The sequence below is a fragment of the Herpailurus yagouaroundi genome, unplaced genomic scaffold (assembly GCF_014898765.1).
Source record: "Herpailurus yagouaroundi ecotype Mexico unplaced genomic scaffold, PumYag 28, whole genome shotgun sequence".
NCBI classification, from domain to species: Eukaryota; Metazoa; Chordata; class Mammalia; order Carnivora; family Felidae; genus Herpailurus; species Herpailurus yagouaroundi.
In genome coordinates this window covers 107,103,892-107,125,946 of record NW_024412376.1, presented here as the reverse complement: position 1 = coordinate 107,125,946, position 22,055 = coordinate 107,103,892, and the positions used below count along the sequence as shown (strand labels likewise).

At 37.6% G+C, this 22,055-nt stretch overlaps 2 protein-coding genes across 8 annotated transcripts in view; one reads left to right on the top strand and one right to left on the bottom strand.

Moving 5' to 3' along the window:
• RCHY1 (ring finger and CHY zinc finger domain containing 1) overlaps positions 1-5,188 on the bottom strand; it is a 21,836-nt gene extending 16,648 nt beyond the window's left edge. For 3 of the 4 annotated variants that reach the window (XR_005792324.1, XM_040481130.1, XM_040481133.1), the window contains exon 1: positions 4,965-5,188. Coding sequence is in view for 2 of the 4 variants with exons in the window: in XM_040481130.1 (XP_040337064.1) it covers positions 4,965-5,063 (99 nt within the window). In the remaining 2 variants the exon portion in view is untranslated. The remainder of the gene's footprint in view (positions 1-4,964) is intronic. The other variant, XM_040481136.1, reaches the window with a different exon arrangement.
• On the top strand, positions 5,189-22,055 carry THAP6 (THAP domain containing 6). Of its 4 annotated transcripts, none has more exons than XM_040481149.1 (5): positions 5,189-5,287; positions 6,160-6,262; positions 7,406-7,613; positions 12,920-13,045; positions 19,286-22,055. In XM_040481149.1, the coding sequence occupies exons 2-5, from the start codon at positions 6,183-6,185 to the stop codon at positions 19,538-19,540; spliced, it is 669 nt and encodes a 222-aa protein (XP_040337083.1). In that variant the 5' UTR covers positions 5,189-5,287; positions 6,160-6,182; the 3' UTR covers positions 19,541-22,055. The 4 variants fall into 4 exon arrangements, with proteins under 4 accessions (XP_040337083.1, XP_040337096.1, XP_040337095.1 ...); XM_040481161.1 differs by lacking the exon at positions 5,189-5,287 and adding an exon at positions 5,362-5,642; XM_040481154.1 differs by lacking the exon at positions 5,189-5,287 and adding an exon at positions 5,362-5,691.

Sequence of the window (22,055 nt, the reverse complement as noted above, 5' to 3'; positions counted from 1 at the left end):
TCCTTCCCAGACACAATTGCCCAGCTTTATTACAGTTCCCAGCTTTCTTTGATTTCAGCTGTGGCCAAATGACTAAGTTCTTACCAAAAGAATACAAGCAGAAATCAGTGCCACTCTTGGGCCTGAGCATTATGAAACTGGGCATGCCTCCTCCTCCACGCTCCCTTTCTCCTTTCCATCAGATGAAACCTGGACATAGCAGCAATCCACCTGCTGACTGTATGCCCTAAAGCAGAGCAAAATACAGTGGGGAAAACTTGTCCCTGAAGTGATCATGTGGAACAGTCTTATTACCAAACTGGATAATTAACCTTGAAATTGTTAGGTGGGAAGAAATAAATTCTATTCTTTAACCTACATTACTGTTGGGACTTTTTGTTACCATTAGTAACTTAGCTTTATCCTAAATAGTATAGTACACCAAAAAAAGTTTCCAAGCCAGTAAGCTCACCCCATAGTTTCCAGTATACTGTGACCTTACAGATCCACTCATTTCTGAAGATCTTACACCATAATTTACCACAATACAGTTCATTCCTTAAAGATTTTAACACTTAACTGGTACCCTTTCTCTCCCAACACTACTCTTGTCCTACATCTTAAGTGATCTGCACATCCACCACTATAATCCTTCCAATACCATGAACTCTCAATTCCTTGACTTTCTTACTTCCAATGACCTTGTCCTCCAACCCTCCTCAGCCACATATTCTCAAGGTCATACCAAAGAACAGTGGTTCTCAAATGTTTTGGTCTCAGGACCTCTTTACACTCTTAAAAATTATTGAGGATCGGGGTGTCTGGGTGGCTCTGTCTGTTAAGCATCTATCTGACTCTTGGTTTCAGCTCAGGTCACAATCTCACTGTTTTGTGAGTTCGAGCACCCTACCACCCCTACTTTGGGTAGCTGATAGTGTGAAGCCTGCTTGGGATTTTCTGTCTCCCTCCCTCTCTGCCACTCCCCCACTCGTGCTGTCTCAGTCTCTCGAAATAAACTTTAAAAAAATTACTGATGATCTCAAAGAGCTTTTGATTATGTGAATTATATCTGACACCATATTATAAAATTGAAAGGTTTTTTAAATATTTATTACTTCTTTTAAAAATAATAGTAATGAACCCATTACATGTTAACATAAATAACATTATTTTAATGAAATAACTACTTTCTCCCAAAATAAATGAATTCTCATTTCTGCCTCTGTATTCGGTTTAAGTATATGAAGAAACTTTGGCCTTCCACAGATATGTAGTTGGAAAAAGGAGTATTTTAACAGCCTTTGCAAGAATACTCATCTCTGATACTACAACAAAACTTAACAATTCATAAATCATTAGTTGTAACACGGACTCTGAAATTGTATGTGAACTTTTCTCCGTTACGTCAAAATCCATTGATCTATCTTGCACTCTGAATGGATCTTTTACCCACGCATTGGTCATTTGGAAAATATCAGTTCACTGAGTTCTATAGCTCTTTCAAATGTTCACAAATTTTCCATGCAAGATAAAAAAAAAAAAAATCGTGCTTGTTAATATCACTACCGATCTCATCAGAAAAGTCTTTAGGTACTGGGACACTTTAAAGCTTACAGAGAATAATCCAAGTTTTCCAAAATTCTAATTTTGGGGCACCTGGGTGGCTCGGTCTGTTAAGTATCCAACTTAGGCTCAGGTCACGATCTTGGGGTCCATTAGTTTGAGCCCCGCGTCAGTCTATGTGCTGACAGCTCAGATCCGGGAGCCTGCTTTGGATTCTGTGTCTCCCTCTCTCTCTCTCTCTGTCCCTCCCCCACTCACACTCTGTGTCTCTCTCTCTCAAAAACAAACATTTAAAAAAAGTTTTAGGGGCACCTGGGTGGCTCAGTCGGTTGAGAGTCCAACTTCAGCTCAGGTCATGATCTCGTGGTTTGTGAGTTCAAGCCCCGTGTAAGGCTCTGTGCTAACAGCTCAGAGCCTGGAGCCTGCTTCAGATTCTGTGTGTGTGTGTGTGTGTCTCTCTCTCTCTGCCCCTCCCCCACTCACACTCTGTCTCTCTCTCCTTCAAAAATAAATAAACATTAAAAAAATTTTTTTTAATTTTAATTCTAATTTTTACATGACAGCTTGAATTTTATTACTGTCAATGATCTTCCTTGCAATGACTCTCCTTTCACTTCTCTCCTTTTCAAAAAATGTCCACCAAATACTCAAATTTGAAAAGTCAGATTTCAAGTAAGAAATGTTCCACAAGAAAGCTACTAGTTCAGTGCACAATCCAATTGCATAAGAACTTTCCTCACAATGACCATCTAATTTTAGTTTGCAGAAGTTCTTGATGAAAACATCCCATTTCATCAAACATGTAAAAAACATGTAAAAAGACATGTATTCAAGAGCTGAGATTTTATACAATTTTATCAATGACTTTTTTTTTTTTTTTTAATTATAGGTGTAGCACAGGTCAGTGCCACTGTCTTCATTTTGCTAGGGTGCCAGCAATTTTAATCACCACTTTTGCATACACTGAGAAAGAATACATCTTAGTATTAGAAAGTAGTTTTGACCTAAAAGGGCCTCAGGAATCACAGGGTGGGGGGTCCATTCACCACACTTTGAGAACCACTGCTCTAAGCAACTGAATCTTGTTTCTATCTTAATTTCAAGCATGCAATTCTCTAATCACTACTTCCTCTCTTCCCAACTCACTTCAATTCTTTCTTCCCTTGCACATACTCTAGATCCTTCCTTCTCTCTTCCTCTACATACCTAACCAAAACCCCAAGTCTGGTTACATCCAATTCTCTCCTGTATAGGAACAGCTAGATATAGCTGAAGAAAAGGGACCACTGGTCTCACTTCTAAGTCAAAATCACTAATAAAATATGAGTTTTTACTATACTTCCCTAGTTGACTCCCTCATTCTTTTACAATCTAGGACCTAAAATCTGGGTGATTATTTCACATCTCTTTCTTTACAGCTTTTCCTCCACCCTTACACTCTGCTCATACCTTGCTTACTTCACTACGAAAATAGAAATAATCAAAAGAAAACATCCTGCCACAAACTCTATCAACCAACCTACTTGCAAATGTACCTAATACTCTGTCCTCTGTTCCAAGTTTTTACGTAAGGCCAACTCCTCCACTTGTGCACTGGATCCCATCTTTTCTTTGATTACTCAAGGGCAGTAAGTGCTCCTACAGTTTTCTCTTTCCCTCCTGCATTAAAAATGTTCTCACTTTACTGAGTCATTTCCAAGAGTACAAAAACATGCTGCAATACCTCCCATTTTAAAGATTAAAAAAAAATCTCATGATTCTAAATCTCACAGCAACCAGAGTTGTTGTTTTGGGGTTGTTTTTTTTTTTTTGGTGGTTTGTTTTTTTGCGCTCTTTCGCAACAGAACTCCAAGAATTGTCTATAAAGACTATTTCCAGGGGCACCTGGGTGGCTCAGTCAGTTGAGCGACCAACTTCGGCTCAGGTCATGATCTCACGGTTTGTGGGTTTGAGCCCGGCATTGGGCTCTGTGCTGACAGCTAGGAGCCTGGAGCCTGCTTCTGATTCTGTCTCCCTCTCTCTCTGCTCCTCCCCCACTCATGCTCTGTCTCTGTCTCAGAAATAAATAAACATTAAAAAAAAATTTAAGATTTCCAGTTTACTCTCTCTCTCTCTCTCTCTCTCTCTCTCTCTCTCTCACCCACTCCAATCAGGCTCTGTCCCAATCTCTCCACTGAAACTTCTCTTGTCAAGATCACCAGGGACCTCCTCATCCAATTTAAAGTTCAATTTTCAGTTATCTTACTCAAACAACAGCATTTGATTTAGTTGATTACGTCCTCATTAAAACTCTTCACTTGGCTTCTAGTATTTAAGGAAGGAGCAAGAGCGGGCAAAAAGTATTTGATACTCAGGGTCAAGTATCTAAACTCTATAAAACTCAGACATATTTATGTAGTTTCTTGGGGGAAAGGGCCAAAATGTTGAATTCAGTTCCAATCATCAAGTTTCAAACAGTAACAGCCGTCAGTGGAAATGGAATCATAAGGACAGCCTTCAATTTGCTTACACAACACTTGGTGAATGACTTTGAAAAAGTTTCATCCAGTGCTGTGGAGGAACTTCACCAAGCCTGGCCTAAAAGGCTTTAAGTGGTCTTTACAGGCCTCATACTTTTTTACGAAACAGTAACTCTATCAGCCCTACTGTACAAATGGAGCACCTGCTCAAAAGCACTGAGCTATCAAGGGGCAGCGCTATGACTTGTGGGTAGGGCTGTGGGACTCCAAAGCTCACGCTTTCTTAAAATCTTCAAACTGCTTCTTGCAACAACAACAAAATCAGGAAACTCTGAGCGGGTGCCCATCTAAAAAGTTCTAGAGTGACCAGCAATTTTCCTCAAAGTAAACGGCAAAAACAAGAATATATGTATAGTAGGCACTTTCCTACACATAATCTCCTATTTAGTGGCAATCACACGGCTGGCTTTCCATGTCACAAAAGCATTTTCTCCTCGGCAGCCTGAGGTTCACTCACCGACTCTAAAATGAAGCTGGAGAGCGGTAAAACTGTTACTACAGTAGCTGAAATCGTATTCCGATTCTCCACTCGCTTACTCCTCTTTCATTACTTCATCACACACCTGAAAGTCATCCTGGGGAAAAGCCGGCCCAGGCCCGACGCTGCCTCAGTCTACTTCCAGTAGCAAAAGACTAAACCCGTTGATACAGCGACTGATGTGCAAGCCTCGGCTCTTCCCAAGCAAAAAGGACTTTGCTTACAAAGTAAGACAAGAGTACGGGCGCGGCCTGTGGTCGCCCTGCCGAAACGTTCTCTACAGCGGGAACCCAGTTCGAGGTGGAGGAGGGATCCTGACAAACAGCTTAGCCTCTAACTTCAGCCCAAGCCTAATCGCCTGGCCCACTCCGCCCCCGCCCGACCCGGCGGCAGCCTGTATGGGAAGTGCCCATTGAAGTCATCACCTTCAGGAGACATCCTCTGTCATAGTGCTTGCAGCCCCGCCGCCCTTGCTTTTGGCCGCGGGCGCCATCTTCCCGCGCCGAAGCCGCCATCTCCTCCATCTCCCCTCAAACTCCTCGGACCCTTCCCCCAGGATGAAAACCACGCCCAGAGGAGTAGCGTCACTAGCGCACCCCCTCTTGGTCACAGCAGCCAGCCGAGCTGATATGGCGGCTCAGCACGTGACCCGGGGCAGCCGGATTTCCGGTTCCCCGGGCGACGGGGCGGAAGTGAAGGGAAACGCAATCTCTGCTGTCGACGTCAGTTGCTGACTTCGCTGCTAACGGTAATAACTTAGGTTGCCTCTTCTTTCCACCCCCCCAATCCCCATCGCTACTCGCCCAAGCCCTGGGCGTGGTTCGGGGCGAGGTGGACCGCAGCGGCGCGGAGACGTCGGGAGGCCCCTGAGAAAGGGACGCTCTTCGGCCGCATCCGCACCTGTGAGAGGGCGGCCCCTCCCTCTCCCCTTGCGGCGGCCTGGTGCCTCGAGAAAGGGGCGGAGCTCCGCCAGCCTCCAGGCTCAGAGCGGGTACGGGCGCGCTCTGCTTTTGCAGCTGCTGCTTTTAGTCGTTCTTCATTCCTTCAAAATATGCATTGACGTTTCCTGTAGGCCAGTCACCAGCTAAGCATGGTGACAAAAAGTGAGAAAAAGTACACGCCCCACCATGCCCTCTTGGATCTCACAGACTGGTAAAGGAGAAAGACATTGATCACAGAATGAATCAGTGACATAAATGAAGATTACAGCTTTGAGAAGTGCTAGGAAGAAGTGTGTGTTCTATGAGAGTTAATGCCGGAGGGGATCGGATTAATCTGGGTGCCAAGGAAGGTTTCCCTGGGGAAGCAACACGTGAGCTAAAAAGATGAGTAGGAGTTCGTGTGCAAAGGCCTTGTGGCATGGTGCCTGTAAAAAGGCGGAAGGGAAATGTACAAGCCTGCAAGACTGAGTCAGACGCTTCGGGGTGCGCAGTGAAAAAATGATTGGCCTTCTGAAGAGGCAAGCCCCTGGAAAATTTTTAGAGCTGTTAGTGTTGGAAGACAATATTTGCCTTTGGCTTTCTAGCATGATTTCACATCACCCAAAACACGCTGGGAAAAGTAAACATGTTCCCCTTAGCTTTGAAATTGCTAACTCTTACCGTTTTAATTTTCTTTCAGTTCTGTTATGAGTTGCTAAAATCATGGTGAAATGTTGCTCGGCCATTGGATGTGCTTCCCGCTGTTTGCCAAATTCCAAGTTAAAAGGACTGACGTTTCACGTGTAAGATTTTGCCATAGTTAAGCCAAGTACTTCTGTTAAAAAAGCCAAAGACAGTTATACTTAATTTTTCAGTTTTGACCTTTAGTTCCCAAAGCTTTTTTAAATAAATAGCTTTTTAAGTGAATTTGAAGTGATACATTTACGTTTTTATAACTTAGTTTAAAAGTTGAAGATTCCTGTCAAGGTATCAAAGGCTAGTAAACAAAAATATCAAGCTCATTTTTGTTAATATTGTTACTTTGTGTTTTAACATACCTTCAAAGAAATTGTTTTGTTTATATGGAGTTTACAATCTGAAGGAAGGATCTTTGCCCAAATATATTGACCTTTCTATTTAGAAATAGATCAAACTTACATTGTAGAGAAAAAATGTAAATTACAAGTTCAGACCAAGGGTTCTTTTACAGGTAAGTCAAGATGATCTAATTTTAATAATTATTCATTTGCTAGAAGTTTATTTTGCTGCTTTTGTGCCAGGCACTGTGCTATGTGCTAGAGAAAGATCTGATAAGTACTTTGCTAGGTATGAGGAAATAAAAAATGAGTATGTATACCCCACCTTAGTCCAAAAAAAAAAGATTTGAATCAGTTTGGAAAATTACAGAAGATATGGTTATTGGTTTCCAGATCTCTCAAAATAGTTCTTTTCTCTAGAACCCCAAACTCTGCAGCTGTTGTCTGCCTTCATTCACTAAGCATTTATAGACCTGTTGTGTGTTAAATGCTGTCCAAAGCAACTTTCTGATGCTGACAGAAGAATGAAAGTATGAGGTACTCTGTTCATCTGGGATAAATTCTGGGTATGGCTTCACACAGGAAAAGTCCCAAATGGTATTATCATAGATAGATGAAGGAAAATCCCCCAGTTGTGGATCTTAATGTAAGGTTGAAGTATCCCTTGAAACTTTTCTTCTTTATGATATGAGAAAAATTGAAATGAGGGCCATATGTTTGCAGCATGACTGGTGGAAAAATCTGTTAAAACTGAAGGTTCTGAAAGCTTGATTCATGATGGCTTCCTGAATAGTCCATTTCCCAAGAGTAGTAACAAACTTCTCAGTGAACCAATTTAGTCACAGCCTTAGTTCAAGTATATATTGACAATGCTTAATATTAGGATACTGTTTGTATGTTTTTTTCTAGATTCCCCACAGATGAAAACGTCAAAAGAAAATGGGTATTAGCCATGAAAAGACTTGATGTGAATGCTGCAGGCATCTGGGAGCCTAAAAAAGGAGACGTGTTGTGTTCAAGGCACTTTAAGAAGACAGATTTTGACAGAAGTGCTCCAAATATTAAACTGAAACCTGGAGTCATACCTTCTATCTTTGATCCCTCATCTCACTTACAGGTTTGTTTATGAGACACTGCTTAGCATCGTTACTCATTTTTTATGGTACTGCTGAAGAACCGTCACCATTCAGGCTAACATTTTGATTGTTTGCTTATTCGTTTGAAGTCCATTTTTTGAGTTTTTAAATTTGGAAGTGACTGCTTCAGGTTTTATAATATGTAGTAGGAGTATTTTACCAGTAGCCACTCAGAAATATTGACATGTTACAAATATTTGGTGAAGGGGACTGATTTTAGGAGTTGACATAACTCAGGATTTATATCTAAAAAAGGAGGAAAATAAGAGGGCTGAATTGAAGTTCCGAGTTGCCAGTCCTCTTCACACTAGAGCAAAAGTCAAGAGCAGAGCCAAAGTAATAGGACCAAAGTATACTTTTAGAGCCACATACATTCAAGCTTAAAGCCTAGGTAAAACTAAAAGGAAGAAAAGCAAAAGAGAGGAGAACGGGAGAATGAAAGGAGAGAAGAGGTAAGAAAAAGAAAATAAAAAGATTGTATAAGTAAAGTCTAGTTGAATTTTGTGTTTTTTCTCAGTGATATTAGTGCCACGGGTTGACTGCCTCACCCTCAGTATCTCTCTTGAGTTAAAATATGGCAAAGTGTTGGGGGCGCCTGGGTGGCGCAGTCGGTTAAGCGGCCGACTTCAGCCAGGTCACGATCTCCGGTCCGTGAGTTCGAGCCCCGCGTCGGGCTCTGGGCTGATGGCTCAGAGCCTGGAGCCTGTTTCCGATTCTGTGTCTCCCTCTCTCTCTGCCCCTCCCCCGTTCATGCTCTGTCTCTCTCTGTCCCAAAAATAAATAAATGTTGAAAAAAAAATTAAAAAAAAAAATATATATGGCAAAGTGTTTCTAGACACCATAGAGTAACTGATTCCAGTGTAGAAAATTCAGGGAGAACCTATCAGTTCCCAGAACAATAGTCATGAACCTCCATTGAAAGATATCTCCTTCCTGACAGTTGGAAACAAGGGAAATACAGATGGCCTTTGACTTCTGATTTTTCAACTTTACAACAGTGCGAAAGCAGTACACATTCAATAGAAACCATACTTTGAATTTTTAAGTTTCATCTTTTCCTAGGCTAGCGATACGTAATACAGCGCGGATGGGAGTATGCAATACCATATTCCCGTGATGCTAGGCAGTGGGAGTAAGCTGCAGCCACAGTGGTCACGAGGGTGAACAACTGATACACTGACAATCATTCTGAACCCACACAACCAGTCTGTTTTTCAGTTTCAGAACAGTATTTAATAAATTACACGAGATATCAACACTCCGTTATAAAATAGGCTTTGCGTTAAATGACTTTGCCTAACTATTGGCTAATGTAAGTGTTCTGAGTATGTTTAAGGTAGGGTAGTCTAAACCATCATGTTCAGTAGGTTGGGTGTATCAAATGCCTTTTCAACTTACAATATTCTCAATTTATATAACCATATCATAAGTCAAGGAAGATATGTAATCTGGAAGTGTACCTGCTTCGAGATGGTCTTGGTCATTTTCCAGTGCCTGAGTGAGCAAGTAGAGACTGCCTCACTCTCTCCCATGTTAATAAATTTATAATATCTTGTGCAATTTGTTATAAAGGATTTCTTTCCTTATAGCAAGGTCTCATCCAGCATTAATGTTGAGAACCTTAAGAAATGCGGGCATAATAAAATCAAACCATAAGTTACTAACTTTCAAAAACTATATCCTATAACAAAAGAAATTTTGCATTATAGGAAATTAGATGACACAAGCAAAAAGAAAATAAAAATTATCAATAATCACATAATCCAGAGATAATACTTTTAACACTTCAATGTGTATCTTTCCAGTCATTTGTATGTGTATGTTTGTATATATATTCACCTATATTTATATATTCTTACAAAATTATAATTACACTGTACATTTGATCCTTGAAAACAATTTGAATGCATGGGTCTACTTATATACAGATATTTTTTAATAAATATACAGCACAGTACTTTAAATGTATTTTCTCTTCCTTAGGATTTTAATAATATTTTCTCTAGTTTATTGTAAGAATATGGTATATAATACATGTACAAAATATGTGTTAATCAACTGTGTTAACGGTAAGGCCTCCAACCAACAAACGTTAGGCTATTGGCAGTTAAGTTTTGGGAGAGTCAAAAGTTATACACAGATTTTCAACTGTGCAGGGAGGTTGGTGTCCCTAACCCTGCATTGTTCACGGATCACCTGTATATCCTTTTCTTAATTTGCTTCCATCTCATTCCCTTCCACCCTCCCCATTCATTTCATCTCAACATTTATATAGTGTTTATTATGTGCCAGGCACTATTCGAGGCACTTTGCATATAAACTCATTTAATCCTCATAACACCCATGTGAAAAAAATACTATTGTTATTCTCATTTTACTAGTTGAGGAAACCTAGGTCCAGAGAGCTGGAATATCTTCCTCGTTGTCACACAGCTGTTCAATGGCAGAGGCTGGATTCGAGCCCAGGCATTTTGGCTTCAGAGTCCACTGTTTTTTGTTTTTGTTTTTGTTTTGTTTTTTAGAGAGAGAGTGCATGAGCAGGGGGAGGGACAGAGGGAGAGAGAGAGAATCTTGAGTAGGTGCCATGCCCAGCACAGAGCCCGATGTAGGGCTCGATCCCACGACTATGAGAGATCATGACCTGAACCAAAATCAAGAGTCAGACTCTTAACTGACTGAAGCCACCCAGGTGCCCCTAGAGTCCACTGTTAACTACTACTTTCCATGATGCTAAATATTTTTCCACAACAATGGCTCTCAAACTTCAGCGTACATAAGAATTATCCAAGGAGCTTGTTTAAAATGGAGAATCATGTGGCCCAGAGAATTTGACTGACTGAGTTTGTGCTGGAGTTCAGAAACCTGCACTTTTTTTTTAAAGTTTATTTATTTTGAGACACAGAGAAAGCACAAGCAGGAAAAGGGCAGAGAGGGAGAGAGAGACAAGAGAATCTCAAGCAGGTTCCACATTGTCAGTGTGGTACCCAGTGCGGAGCTCGAACTCACTAACCACATGATCATACGCTGAGCCAAAATCAAGAGTTGGACGCTTAAACAACTGAGCCATCCAGGAGCCCCTAAGAAGGCTGCATTTTTTAACAGGCATCCCACACAATTGTCTTGCAGATCTATGGATCATATTTTTAAGAGAAACCTGTGTAGAACATCAATTTTTTTAAACTAAATTTACTGAAATATAGTATCTATATGGAAAAGCGCACACATTGTAAGTGTACTGAGCAATAAGTTGTCATAAAGTGAATATACTCATGTAACTCTCTTCATACCAAGATATAAAATAGTATCAGCACCCAGAAACCTCTTCATACTCTTTGGCAGTCACTACAGCCCCAAAGGTAACTACTATCCTGACTTCTGTCACCATCAGTTATATAAATGAACTCAGACAGTATGTACTCTGACTTGTTTAGCTCAGCATTTTGTTTGTATGATTCATCCATGTTGTAGTATGTGATAATAGTCCATTCATTTTTCTCTGCAATATAGTATTCTATTGTTTAAATAAACTTTCACCATTCTACTATTAACAAACATTTAGGTTGTTTTCACTTTGGAGCTATTATGAATGGTGCAACTATGAACGTTTTTGTCCATGTCTTTTGGTGCACTTAGGTTCACATTTCTGCAGAGTATATGTACAATTCTCTTAAAAGTGGAACTACTGGGTCCTAGGGATGTGTGTGTTCAGCTTGAGCTGACACTGCTGTAGTTTTTCCAAAGTGGTTTTGCCAATTTGTAGTCTCACCATCTGCATGTAAGTGTTCCTCTGGTTCTATATCCTTGTCAATACCTGGTGGTATTGGTTTTATGGAACATTTTAGTGACCATGTAGCAATGGATCTTATGTATGAACAGTGGTTTATGTAACCCAATCACTATTGTATATAGGTTATCATCTTTTACTATTTTAAATTACACTGTGATGAACATAATTCTAGCCAAATCTTTGTACTTATCCTTATTTCCTCAAACCAAATGCCTGGAAATAAAATTGTTAGATCAAAGATTATACGCATTTTTAAAGCCTTTGCTTTTGAATCAGATCCCCAAAGGCCCACCAGAAAGCTTGTACCAGTCTTCTTCCCAGTAGCTATGCATGAAAGTGTCCATCCACCCTAATCCTCAGTGTAAGTTGTGTTTTTAAACCTTTGTTAAAATTGATAGGCAAAAGTGGCATTTCATTGTTTTATTTTTGAATCTTGGTGAGTCTCCACATTTTTTCATATGTTTATTAGACGTTTGTATTTTTTGTGAGTTACTTATTTGGGTCCTCTGCTATTTTCATCTTTTTTAAACTACATGTAAAAACACTGTACATTGAAGATACGAATCATTTAACTGCCATCTGTGTTGCAGTTACTTTTTTTTTTTATAATTTTATTTATTTTTTAATGTTTATTTGTTTTTGAGAGAGAAAGTGTGTGTGAGCAGGGGAGGGGCAGAGAGAGGGAGACACGAATCCAAAGCAAGCTCTGGGCTCTGAACCAGTAGCACAGAGCCTGATGCGGGGCTTGAACTCACGAACCACAAGATCATGACCTGAGCTGGTCAGACACTTAACCGACTGAGCCACCCAGGTGCCCCATGTGTTATAGTTACTTTTTGTCATTTGTCTTTAGTACTAATTATCACATTGGTTTGGTATTTTTTGTTTTGTTTGAAGTTCAGACTTCTTTTTTAAATAGTATGTTGTATATTTTTTATTGAATTGTCTGACTTTAGCCTTCCCCACCTTAAGATTATATAAATATTCCCTGATTTTTTCTAGCTCCTAAGGGTTTTCATTTGTACATAAATTTTCAGTACTAAAATTTCATCATGATTTATTATATATAAAGGATGTATCTATTTTTCTTAATTCATTTTTACATGATTTATAGCCTTTTTCCACTTATTTAGAATGCCATTTTTTATCCTAACACCTTTTATACACTTGATCATTTTACAGATTTTTCTGTCTCATCTTAGGAGAGTAGCACACTATTTTAACTGTTGTTATTGGGTAATATATCTTTAATAAGTGGTAGAACGTATTCTTTCTCAATACCACTCTCTTTTTTTTTTTAGGAAAATTTGTGTTTCTAGGTGAACTTTAGAGTTATTTTCAGGAAGTTCCTTTAATCTCAGAGAAGTTTAAAATTTACTGAGTTTTTAAAGCAATTTCATGAAAAGAAATATCAATTCCACTACACAAAGTAGAGAAGGAATAAAAATGTAAGAAAGGACAGAAGTATCTACAATGATTTTTATTAACTCTTCTTAACAGGGGAAAAAAGAAAAACTTCATTCTAGAAAAAACTTCACCCTCAAAACCCTTCCAGTCACAAACCACAATCACCAGCTTGTTGGTGCTTCCTCATGTACTGAAGAATTCCAATCTCAGTTCACTTTTGTAAGTATAATTACTTACTGAACTAATGTTGATATTTTTAAGGTAATACGTCTTCTCCATTAGGATTAAACTAGAGGTTTAGGCATTTGAGGGTTTTTTTAAGTTTACTTATTTTGAGAGAGAGCCTACCCAAGTGTGCACGTACACGTGCATGAATGGGGGGGGGCAGAGAAAGGGAGGGAGAGAATCCCAAGCAGATGCCATGCTGTCAGTGTGGAGCTAGAGTTGGGGCTGAGCCCCACAAACCATGAGATCATGACCTAAGCTTAACCAACTATGCCACCCAGGTACCCTGACATTAATATATATATGTTATATATACATGATATATGTATTATGTTATACATTATATATACATAATTATATATCTTATATAATGTTATATATTGTGTATACATAATTATATATATGTACATGTATATATGTGTATATGTATTTGTGTATATATATATATATAAATATGTTATATAAATATATAAAATGCCCAAAAATAGTGTTTCCCAGGGCCATTATAATTTTTATATATGGGATAATAATATACAGGTAGTTAATCCTTTGGTTGCATATTTAGTTCAAAGAGTGCTTTCATACAGCTATTTTTTACCAAGAAAATGCAATAATCCCTTTGAGTACTATATTTTCTACATGGAAACATCTAATAAAAAATATAGTTACATCTTTAGGTTTTCTTAAAGAACAGTCATACATAAAGAGTTTTCAAGCTTGCATTATTTATTCATCTCATTGCATATTCATATTAGAGCCACACCTAGAATCCACGTCTGTTTTACTTTCTTGATTACCATCGCTTCATAGTAATACTTGAAATAGGGCAGTGTTTGTCTTCCAACTTTGTTCATTTTCACAGTTGTTTTGAATATTCTAGATCTTTTGCATTTTCATATGAATTTTTAGAATCTTTTCTTTTTTTTTAATGTTTATTTATTTTTGAGAGAGACAGAGTGCAAGCAGGGGAGGGGCAGAGAGAGAGAGGCAGACACAGAATCCAAAGCAGGCTCCAGGCTCTGAGCTTTCAGCACAGAGCCCGACACGGGGCTTGAACTCACGAACTGCAAGATCATGACCAGGCATGATCAAGATCAGTCAGCCGCTTAACTGACTGAGCCACCCAGGTGCCCCTAGAATCATTTTGTAACAATTTCTACAAAAATGCCTGCTGGAATTTTAGCTGGGTTGTGTTGTATGTACAGATTCATTTGAGAAGAATTGACATCTTAATGAAACTTTTAAGTCTTTCAACCTGTGAACTCATTATATCTCTGCATTTATTCAGGTCTTTAACTTCTCTCAACCATGTTTTGTAGTTTTCAGTGTATAGGTCTTTCATTTTGTCAGATTTATCCCTAAGTATTATATGTGTTTGGATGCTATACAAATGGTGGTGTTTTGTTTGGTTTACTGATAGTATACGGAAGTTGATTTTTGTATGCTGATTTTGTACTTGGCAAACTTGTAAACTCATATATTAATTATGCTTTTTTGTAAGCGCTGTTATATTTTCTACATAATCATGTTGTCTGTCATTAAAGATAGTTTTAATTTTTCCTTTCTAATATGGATGCCTCATTTCTTTCCTGCAATATTTATTGGACTACTTTGAACCTCCAGGGCTTTGCTGAATAGAGAACACTGAGAGCTGATCTCCATGCTTTGCTCCTGATTTTAGGAAGAAGACATTCAGTCTTTCACCACTGAATATGATATTAACTGTAGGTTTTTCATAAATGCTTTTATCAGGTTGAGGAAGTGCCTTTCTGTTCCTAGTTTGCTGAAAGTTTTTATCAGAAATGAATGTTAGTTTTGTCAAACACTTTTTCTGAGGTGTTTCTATGGTTTTCTATGGTTTTTCTTTTTTAGTTTGGGAAAAATGATTAGTTATATCAATTGATGTTTGAATATTAAACCAACCTCAGAATAAACTCAACTTCTTCATGGTGTGTTATCCTCTTATATATTGTTGAATTGGATTTATTAAAATTTTGTTTAGAATCTTTTCTTGTATGTTCAGTAGGGATATTGGCCTGTAGTTTTCTTTCCTTGTAATATTTTTGTCTGGTTTAGAATCAGAATAATGCTGACCTTAATGAAAAAGTTGGAAAATATTGCCTCCTTTTTTGTTTTTCTGAAAGAGTTTGTATAGATTAGATGTTATTTCTTCCATAAGTATTTGGTAGAATACTCCAGTTAAACTATCAGGGTGTGTGATTTTGTAGGTAAGGGTTTTTTTGGTAGCTTGTATCTTCCAAGGGATTTGTCCCATTTTATCTCAGTTGTCAAGTTGAACAGCTTAAAATTGTTCATAATATTGGCTTACTGTCCTTTTTAATATATGTAGAATTTGTAGTGATATCATCTCTCCCATTTCTGATATTGGCAATTTGTTTCTGTTCTTTTTTATTGCTGATCAGTCTTCCTAGAGATTTGTCAATTTTATTGATCTTGTTAAAGAACTAGCTTCCATTGATTTTCTCACTTTTTTTGTTTTTGTTTTCTACTTCAGTGATTTCCATTCATCTTTACTATTTGCTTTTTCTATTTATTCCAGTAAAATTTGCTCATCTTTTTCTAGTTTCTTAAAATGAAAGCTAAGGTCATTGACTTGAGACATTCCTTTATAATGTAGGCATTTAGTGGTATTAATTTCTCCCTAGGTATTGCTGTAGCAACACTCCATAAATGTTTTCATTTTCATTTAGTTCAGAAAACTTTCAAATTCCATTTTTATTTGTTCTTTGACCCATGAGTTATTTAGAAGTGTGTGTGTGCCATGTAGTTTCCAAATACTGGGGAATTTTCCAGATGTCTTTCTATTAATGTGTCTAATTTAATTCTGTGGTAGTCAGAGAATATACATTGTATGGCTTGAAATTGCTTGAGATGTTTTTAAATTTATTGAGATTTATAGTCTCTAATACAGCCTGTCTTGGCAAATGTTCTGTGTGCATTTGCAAAGAATGTGCATTCTGCTGATGTTACCTAGAATGTTTTAGAAATATCAAGACTGTTGTTCAAGATTGTATCCTTACTAAATTTCTGTCTACTTGTTCTGTCTGTTATTGAGAGAGGAGTTTAATTTTCTGGTGTAACTATGTATTTGTCTAATTCTCCTTGAAGTTTTCAGTTTTTATTCATTACATCTTACAGCACTGTGATTGAGTGCTAATACCTATGATTGTTTTGTCTTGTTAATTTAACCCCTTTATTATTAGGAAATGACCTTCCCTGGTAATGTTCTTTAGTCTGAAATCTATTTTTCTGATAGCAGTATACCCACTCTAGTTTCCTTTTTCTTTAGTGTTATATGGGGGTACAGATGGTCCCCAACTTATGATGATTCAACTCATGATTTTTCAGCTTTACAATAGTGCAAAATGAATAAGGCATTCAGTAGAAGCCATATTTTAAGTTTCTGATTTTCGTCTTTTCCTGGGCCAGCAATATGGAGTACTATAGTCTCTTGTGATGCTGGACAGTAGCAGCAAGCCACAGCTCCCAGTCAGCCATGCAGTCACAAGGGTGAACAACCAACACACTTGCAACCATTCTGTGCCCATACAACCATTGTATTTTTCACTTCCAATACAGTATTCAATAAATAACATGAGATATTCAGTACTTTATTATAAAATAGGTCTTGTGAGACCCATCATAACTGGAGGAAGATCTGTATCTTTTTCTACTCTTTTACTTTAAACCTATTTGGGACTTTTTGAAGTACATGTTTTTTTTAGGGAGCTTATACTGTTGGGTCTTGATTTTTTAATCTTATCTGGTCATTTCAGCCTTTTAATTGGGTTATTTAGACCATTTACACTTAGTGTGTTGATCCTGTTTGGTTTCCTACATGTTCCATTTGTTCTTTGTTTTTTAACAATAAATTATCTATTTTTTAACAATTATCTTTTAAAGAGATATAAATAATAAGAAAAAATCTGTATACATTACCTGTGTAGTGGCCATTGCCAGGGCTTTTCATTCCTTTGCATAAGTCCATATTTCCATCGGCATCATTCTGTCTGAAGCATTTTAACATTTCTTATAAAGCAGCTTTGCTGGGGATGAATTCTTTCAGCTTTTATATTTCTGAAAGAAGTCATTATTTAGTCTTCGTGTTTGAAAGATTTTTTCATTGGGTATCAAATCCTAGATTGATAGTTTTGGAGATTTTTTTATTTGTTTTTAGTTCTTCAGAGATGTTGTTCCACTGTATTCTCACAGGCTTCGTTTCTAATGAAAAATCTGTCATCTATATTCTCTATACATTCTGTATCCTCTAACATGTCTCTTTTTTTTTTTTTTTTTTTTTGGCTTTTAAGAATTTTTCTTTCCCAGTGGTTTGAATAACTCGATTATGATATATATAGTTCAGTTTTCATATTTCTCATGCTTGGGATTTTTGAGCTGCTTTATCGGTGGGTTTATAGTTTTAATCAAATTTGGAAAAATTTTGAAGACTCATGGAGTCTTCAGATATTTCATTCTACCTCAACTTTTCTTTCCATTGCTTCTGATTCTGATTACATGTATATTAGGCTATCTGAGTCATGCTACCACTCACTGATGCTCTGCTAATTTTTTTTTTCTGGGTTTGTTTTTCAATACTCCCTTTTCTCTCTGTAGTCTGTTCTGGATGGTTCATATTGCTGTATCTTCACTTTCACTAATATGCTATTCCCCCCAATGTATTTTTCACCTCAACACGTTGTAAATTTTACCTCTAGGTGTTCTGTTTGATTCTTTTTTATATCTTTCGTTCTCTCCCTAACTTTTTGAACATATAGAATATTATTTTAATAACCTTAATTCTTTTATCTGGTAACTCCATCTTTTGTATAAATTCTTGATTATTTTCCATTGACTGGTTTATGGTTCATGTTGTCCTACTTCTTTGCATACTTGGTAGATGTTGTGTGCCACACATTGTGAATTTTACTTTGCTGGATGCTAGATATTTTTGTGTCTTGTATTTTTGAGCTTTATTCTGGGATACCACAAAATTATTTGGAAACAGTTTGATCCTTTCAGGTTTTGTTAGGCAGGACTAGGAGAATGTTCAGTTTAGGGCTATTTGTTCTCCACTGCTGGAGCAAGACCCTTTTGTATGCTCTCCTCAATGCCCCATGAATCTTGAAATTTTCTGATCTGGAAGGGGTGGGAAAAGTGGCCATGCCATCTGAGCACAGGGCACTCCTGGTCTTCTCTGGTCATTCTTTCTTCAGCCTTGAGCAGTTTCCTGCCTGTGTGCACTGAATACTAGAAGGGGAGCCTCTAAGGATCTTCAGAGTTCTCTCTTGGTCTTCCTGGATGCTTCACACAATCTTCTCAATCTGCTAAGCTCTGCCTGGGTTTCCCCTCCATGCACTGAGGCATACACACTCTCCCAAGACAGTAAGCTGGGGCAGTCGGTCATAGGGTTCACCTCTTAGTTTGCATGTCTCCAGGATTGCTGCCTTCCCTGCCTAATCTCTGTTATCTTCATAACATTTTTTATGTCTTTTGGCCCTATGTCGGTTTTTTTAGATAGGATTCAATTCAGTCTCTGTCATACTGGCTAGAAGCAAAAGTTCTCTTTAGTAATTTTAATAGTGAGTAACAGCTTTTCAAAATTATTTTATAGTGCCTTTTTAAGATCTGTTAGTGTTACTTTCCCTATTTTCAATTGAAAAAAAAGTATACCCAGCAAACTTAAGCATAACCATAATAAATATTGAAAGAGCTTAAATTCTGTCTCTAAAAACCCAAAACCAAGGTCCTCGCTAAATAAAAACACTCAACCTGAGGACCTGCTCCAGTGCTCCTTTTTTGTCATCACCTTTAAAATGAGATATTTATCAAAATAAAATAAAATCGTTAAAAGTTTAACAACATAAGATTTTTGGGTAGGTAAAACTTAAACTTAGCAGCGCCACGCCTAGGGAACAAAAGCTGGATAGTCATTACAAGTGTCATGTTCATAGCAAATACTTACCCCAATAAGCAGTGCTTCCCATCAATAGATATTGTACCCCTCATGTTATTCCTAGCCTTAGATAAAGGGGGAAGTCTCTGGGCACCCAAAATACTGCTTCCACCCCCATCCTCTTCCTGTGTTCTTTAAACCTCTAAGTATCACCAACTTAAAGATACCTAAGCATCGTAAGAAACAGCTGAGGCCTAGCTAAAAACTTTTATCTAACTACTTGTCTCTCCAGTTTAATAACTTGGTGTTTATGTTTTTAGGAACATAGCTACAGTGTAATGGACAGTCCAAAGAAACTTAAGCATAAATTAGATCATGTGATCAGCGAGCTAGAGGATACCAAGAAAAGTCTGCGGAATGTTTTAGACCGAGAAAAACGTTTCCAAAAATCCTTGAGGAAGACAATCAGGGAATTAAAAGATGAATGTCTCATCAGCCAAGAAACAGCAAATAGACTGGAAGCTTTCTGTTGGGAGTGTTGTCAGGAGAGCATAGAAAGAGACTATATTTCATGAAATAATTCCATGTTATATTCTACCTAAAGTTAACATTGGTACAGGTTTTTAGAAAATAATTCTTGTTTACCATCATTAAATAGCCATCATTTAGAGTGCTTCTTTGGGTCTTCTGTAGCATTATACATACAGTTGTTATTCAAAGACTTTGTTTTAAAGATTTGCAGAAATTTGTGCTAGTTATCATGTTTTTGTGTGATATGTGACAATTACGTTTTTATAGACCTAAACTAGTGCCAGTTCACTATTGTAAGATGTTAAAAGCTTAAAAAGATTCCACAGGACTTAGGAAATGAGGTCAAATTAGTCTCATTCAACAATGGTAGTAGGAATTGGACACTGCTTCGACAGCATCAGATTTTTGGCTCAAAGGAGTACCTTTACTTGTATGTACTTTATGGTAAGTACAATGAATTATACTTTAAATGTACTTTACTATAAAGCAGAATTCATTTATAACACATGTCCACCTTGGATCCAATCCAGGGTGCTTTTGTTAATAATAACAAAAGATTACACGGCATCCCATAGTACTGACCCTGAGAATAGCATATGGTACAGATCTGTTGGCTTTTAAAGTTGTTCAGAGCCAAGTTGAGAAGACCTCTGATGAGGTCACAGTTTTCAGTACGGTACATCATTCCTCCTCCGTCTTCTTGGCTAGGAGCACTTTCATATAAACCAGCAGAGGTTTAAAAAGCAAACAAAAAAAAAGGGGGGGGGTCATAAATCTGATTTTTAAATGGTTGGTTGCTGACAGTTGTTCTGAACATTTTGTTTCATTATGAAGGAATCCTTTCAAAACCTAAATGCTAGTACTAGCTGAATATTTTTAAAGTTGCTTTGTATTTTACAGAAAGTAATGTTGCCGGCATTTCTAAAATACAAAATGTTGGTGAAATCATTAAAAAATTGTGACTCTTCCAGTTGTAATAGGAATTGGAGAAAGGGTTAGAATATTTTACTGTAATTAGGAGAGTAGATTACTGCCCAAAGGCTTTTATTTAAAGAAATAGCTAAGTAAAGCAGCAGCTTTAGAATAGCTTCTTACCGAATGTACACAACAATGACTCTTAGCTATTTTCTGATCCAGGTGTCAGAAATTTAGCTTTTCTCCTAATTTCTTATTAAAAACAACTGAAATTTAGAGTCATAAATTGTGAATTAGAATAAAAATTACTAGCTCAAAACCAAACTCTACTTTGAAGCACATGTACATATTCAAACCACATTCAGATGTGTATGCTCTAGTAGTTAGAATTTGAGTGTCAGTTGTTTCCATGTGTTAACTAGAAATGAATCGCAGTTTGTGCTAAAATTTTCGTGGAAATTTTATTTGTGTTATATTGTCAGCAAGGATATGGTCACTTGAATTTCCTTTGTATTCAAGAATATTCTATGTGTTGATGTATGTTATATTTTTATGTAGGTTTCCAAACCTTCCTCTGAATTGGAATCTTCCCACATTTGAGAGGTCAGCATTATGCTAAGAAGAAACACTGAGGTCATATCTTTTTACTTCCTAAAAAAAAATCTCATTAGCTACCCGTTATTTATTTTAGTTATTTAATTTTGAATAATGGACATTCTAATGGAAAGTTTGGGTACGATCTTAGATTTTATGGAGGTACTATGATAGAGATGGAAACTATTTCTGAGTATAAAAATTAAAGTCAGTGGACAATAGAGAAAAGTAGGATAGATCCAAACACAGTATGTCTACATTCAAGCTCTCTACTGGCTGCTTGGAATAATTCAAGCCTGGGAGACCTTTCCAAGAGTCCAATCCCAATCTGTGCCACAATCACAGTTGTCACGGTCACCTTTGCTCACCGTGAACTCCGCCCTTGTCGTCTTTGTCATTGGTCTTAGTATCACTGAGAGATAAGTAACTGAGAGCAAAATCTTGGTATCATCAAGCACCCGGAGCTACCCATTTGCTCTTTATTCTTACAGAGAAATGATTACCAACAGAAATCTGACATAAGAAACAGGGTTCTCCCCACCTGCCACCCAGAACAAATGCCTGGATGCAGCAAATACCTCAGTCCCCTCTTCCAGATATTCCAGCCTAGCTCAGTGAGAAACTGTCCTGTGCAGAGCAAGCCAGTGACCCCATCCAGAGGTTTCTCAAGCAGCTGAGACCAGCCTGAGGGTTTCGCTTTGCTTTAAAGCTTGGAGTAGCCTCTGGATCCTGGAACAAACCAATACACCAGTTCAACCTCAGCACCAAATAAGGTACAAAGGACTTAACGTGGCATTTTTCTCCATATCAAGTTTAAATCTCTGGAAATAGACTTTGGTTGCTAAAGATAATCACAATTATACCACAGCCTTTGAGAAAAGATGAAATGTATTAAAATATGTAGTTTTAATAAAAAGGTAAAATATTACAGAAATAATTGAGTGTAGAATACATTATACATTTGGAAAATAAAATATTTTCTCCAGTAATGTGCTGTATGTGGTTTTTATACAGTTATCCAATAAAATGAGCAGAGAAAAATGAAGAGTA

What these genes read in the sequence shown, in the direction of transcription:
- THAP6 (XM_040481149.1), top strand. Translation starts at nt 6,183, where the DNA reads ATGGTGAAATGTTGCTCGGCCATTGGATGTGCTTCCCGCTGTTTGCCA. An exon ending in AAAGGACTGACGTTTCACGT is followed by an intron (nt 6,263 to 7,405) that starts GTAAGATTTTGC and finishes GTTTTTTTCTAG; the next exon opens with ATTCCCCACAGATGAAAACG. An exon ending in TCCAATCTCAGTTCACTTTT is followed by an intron (nt 13,046 to 19,285) that starts GTAAGTATAATT and finishes TTATGTTTTTAG; the next exon opens with GAACATAGCTACAGTGTAAT.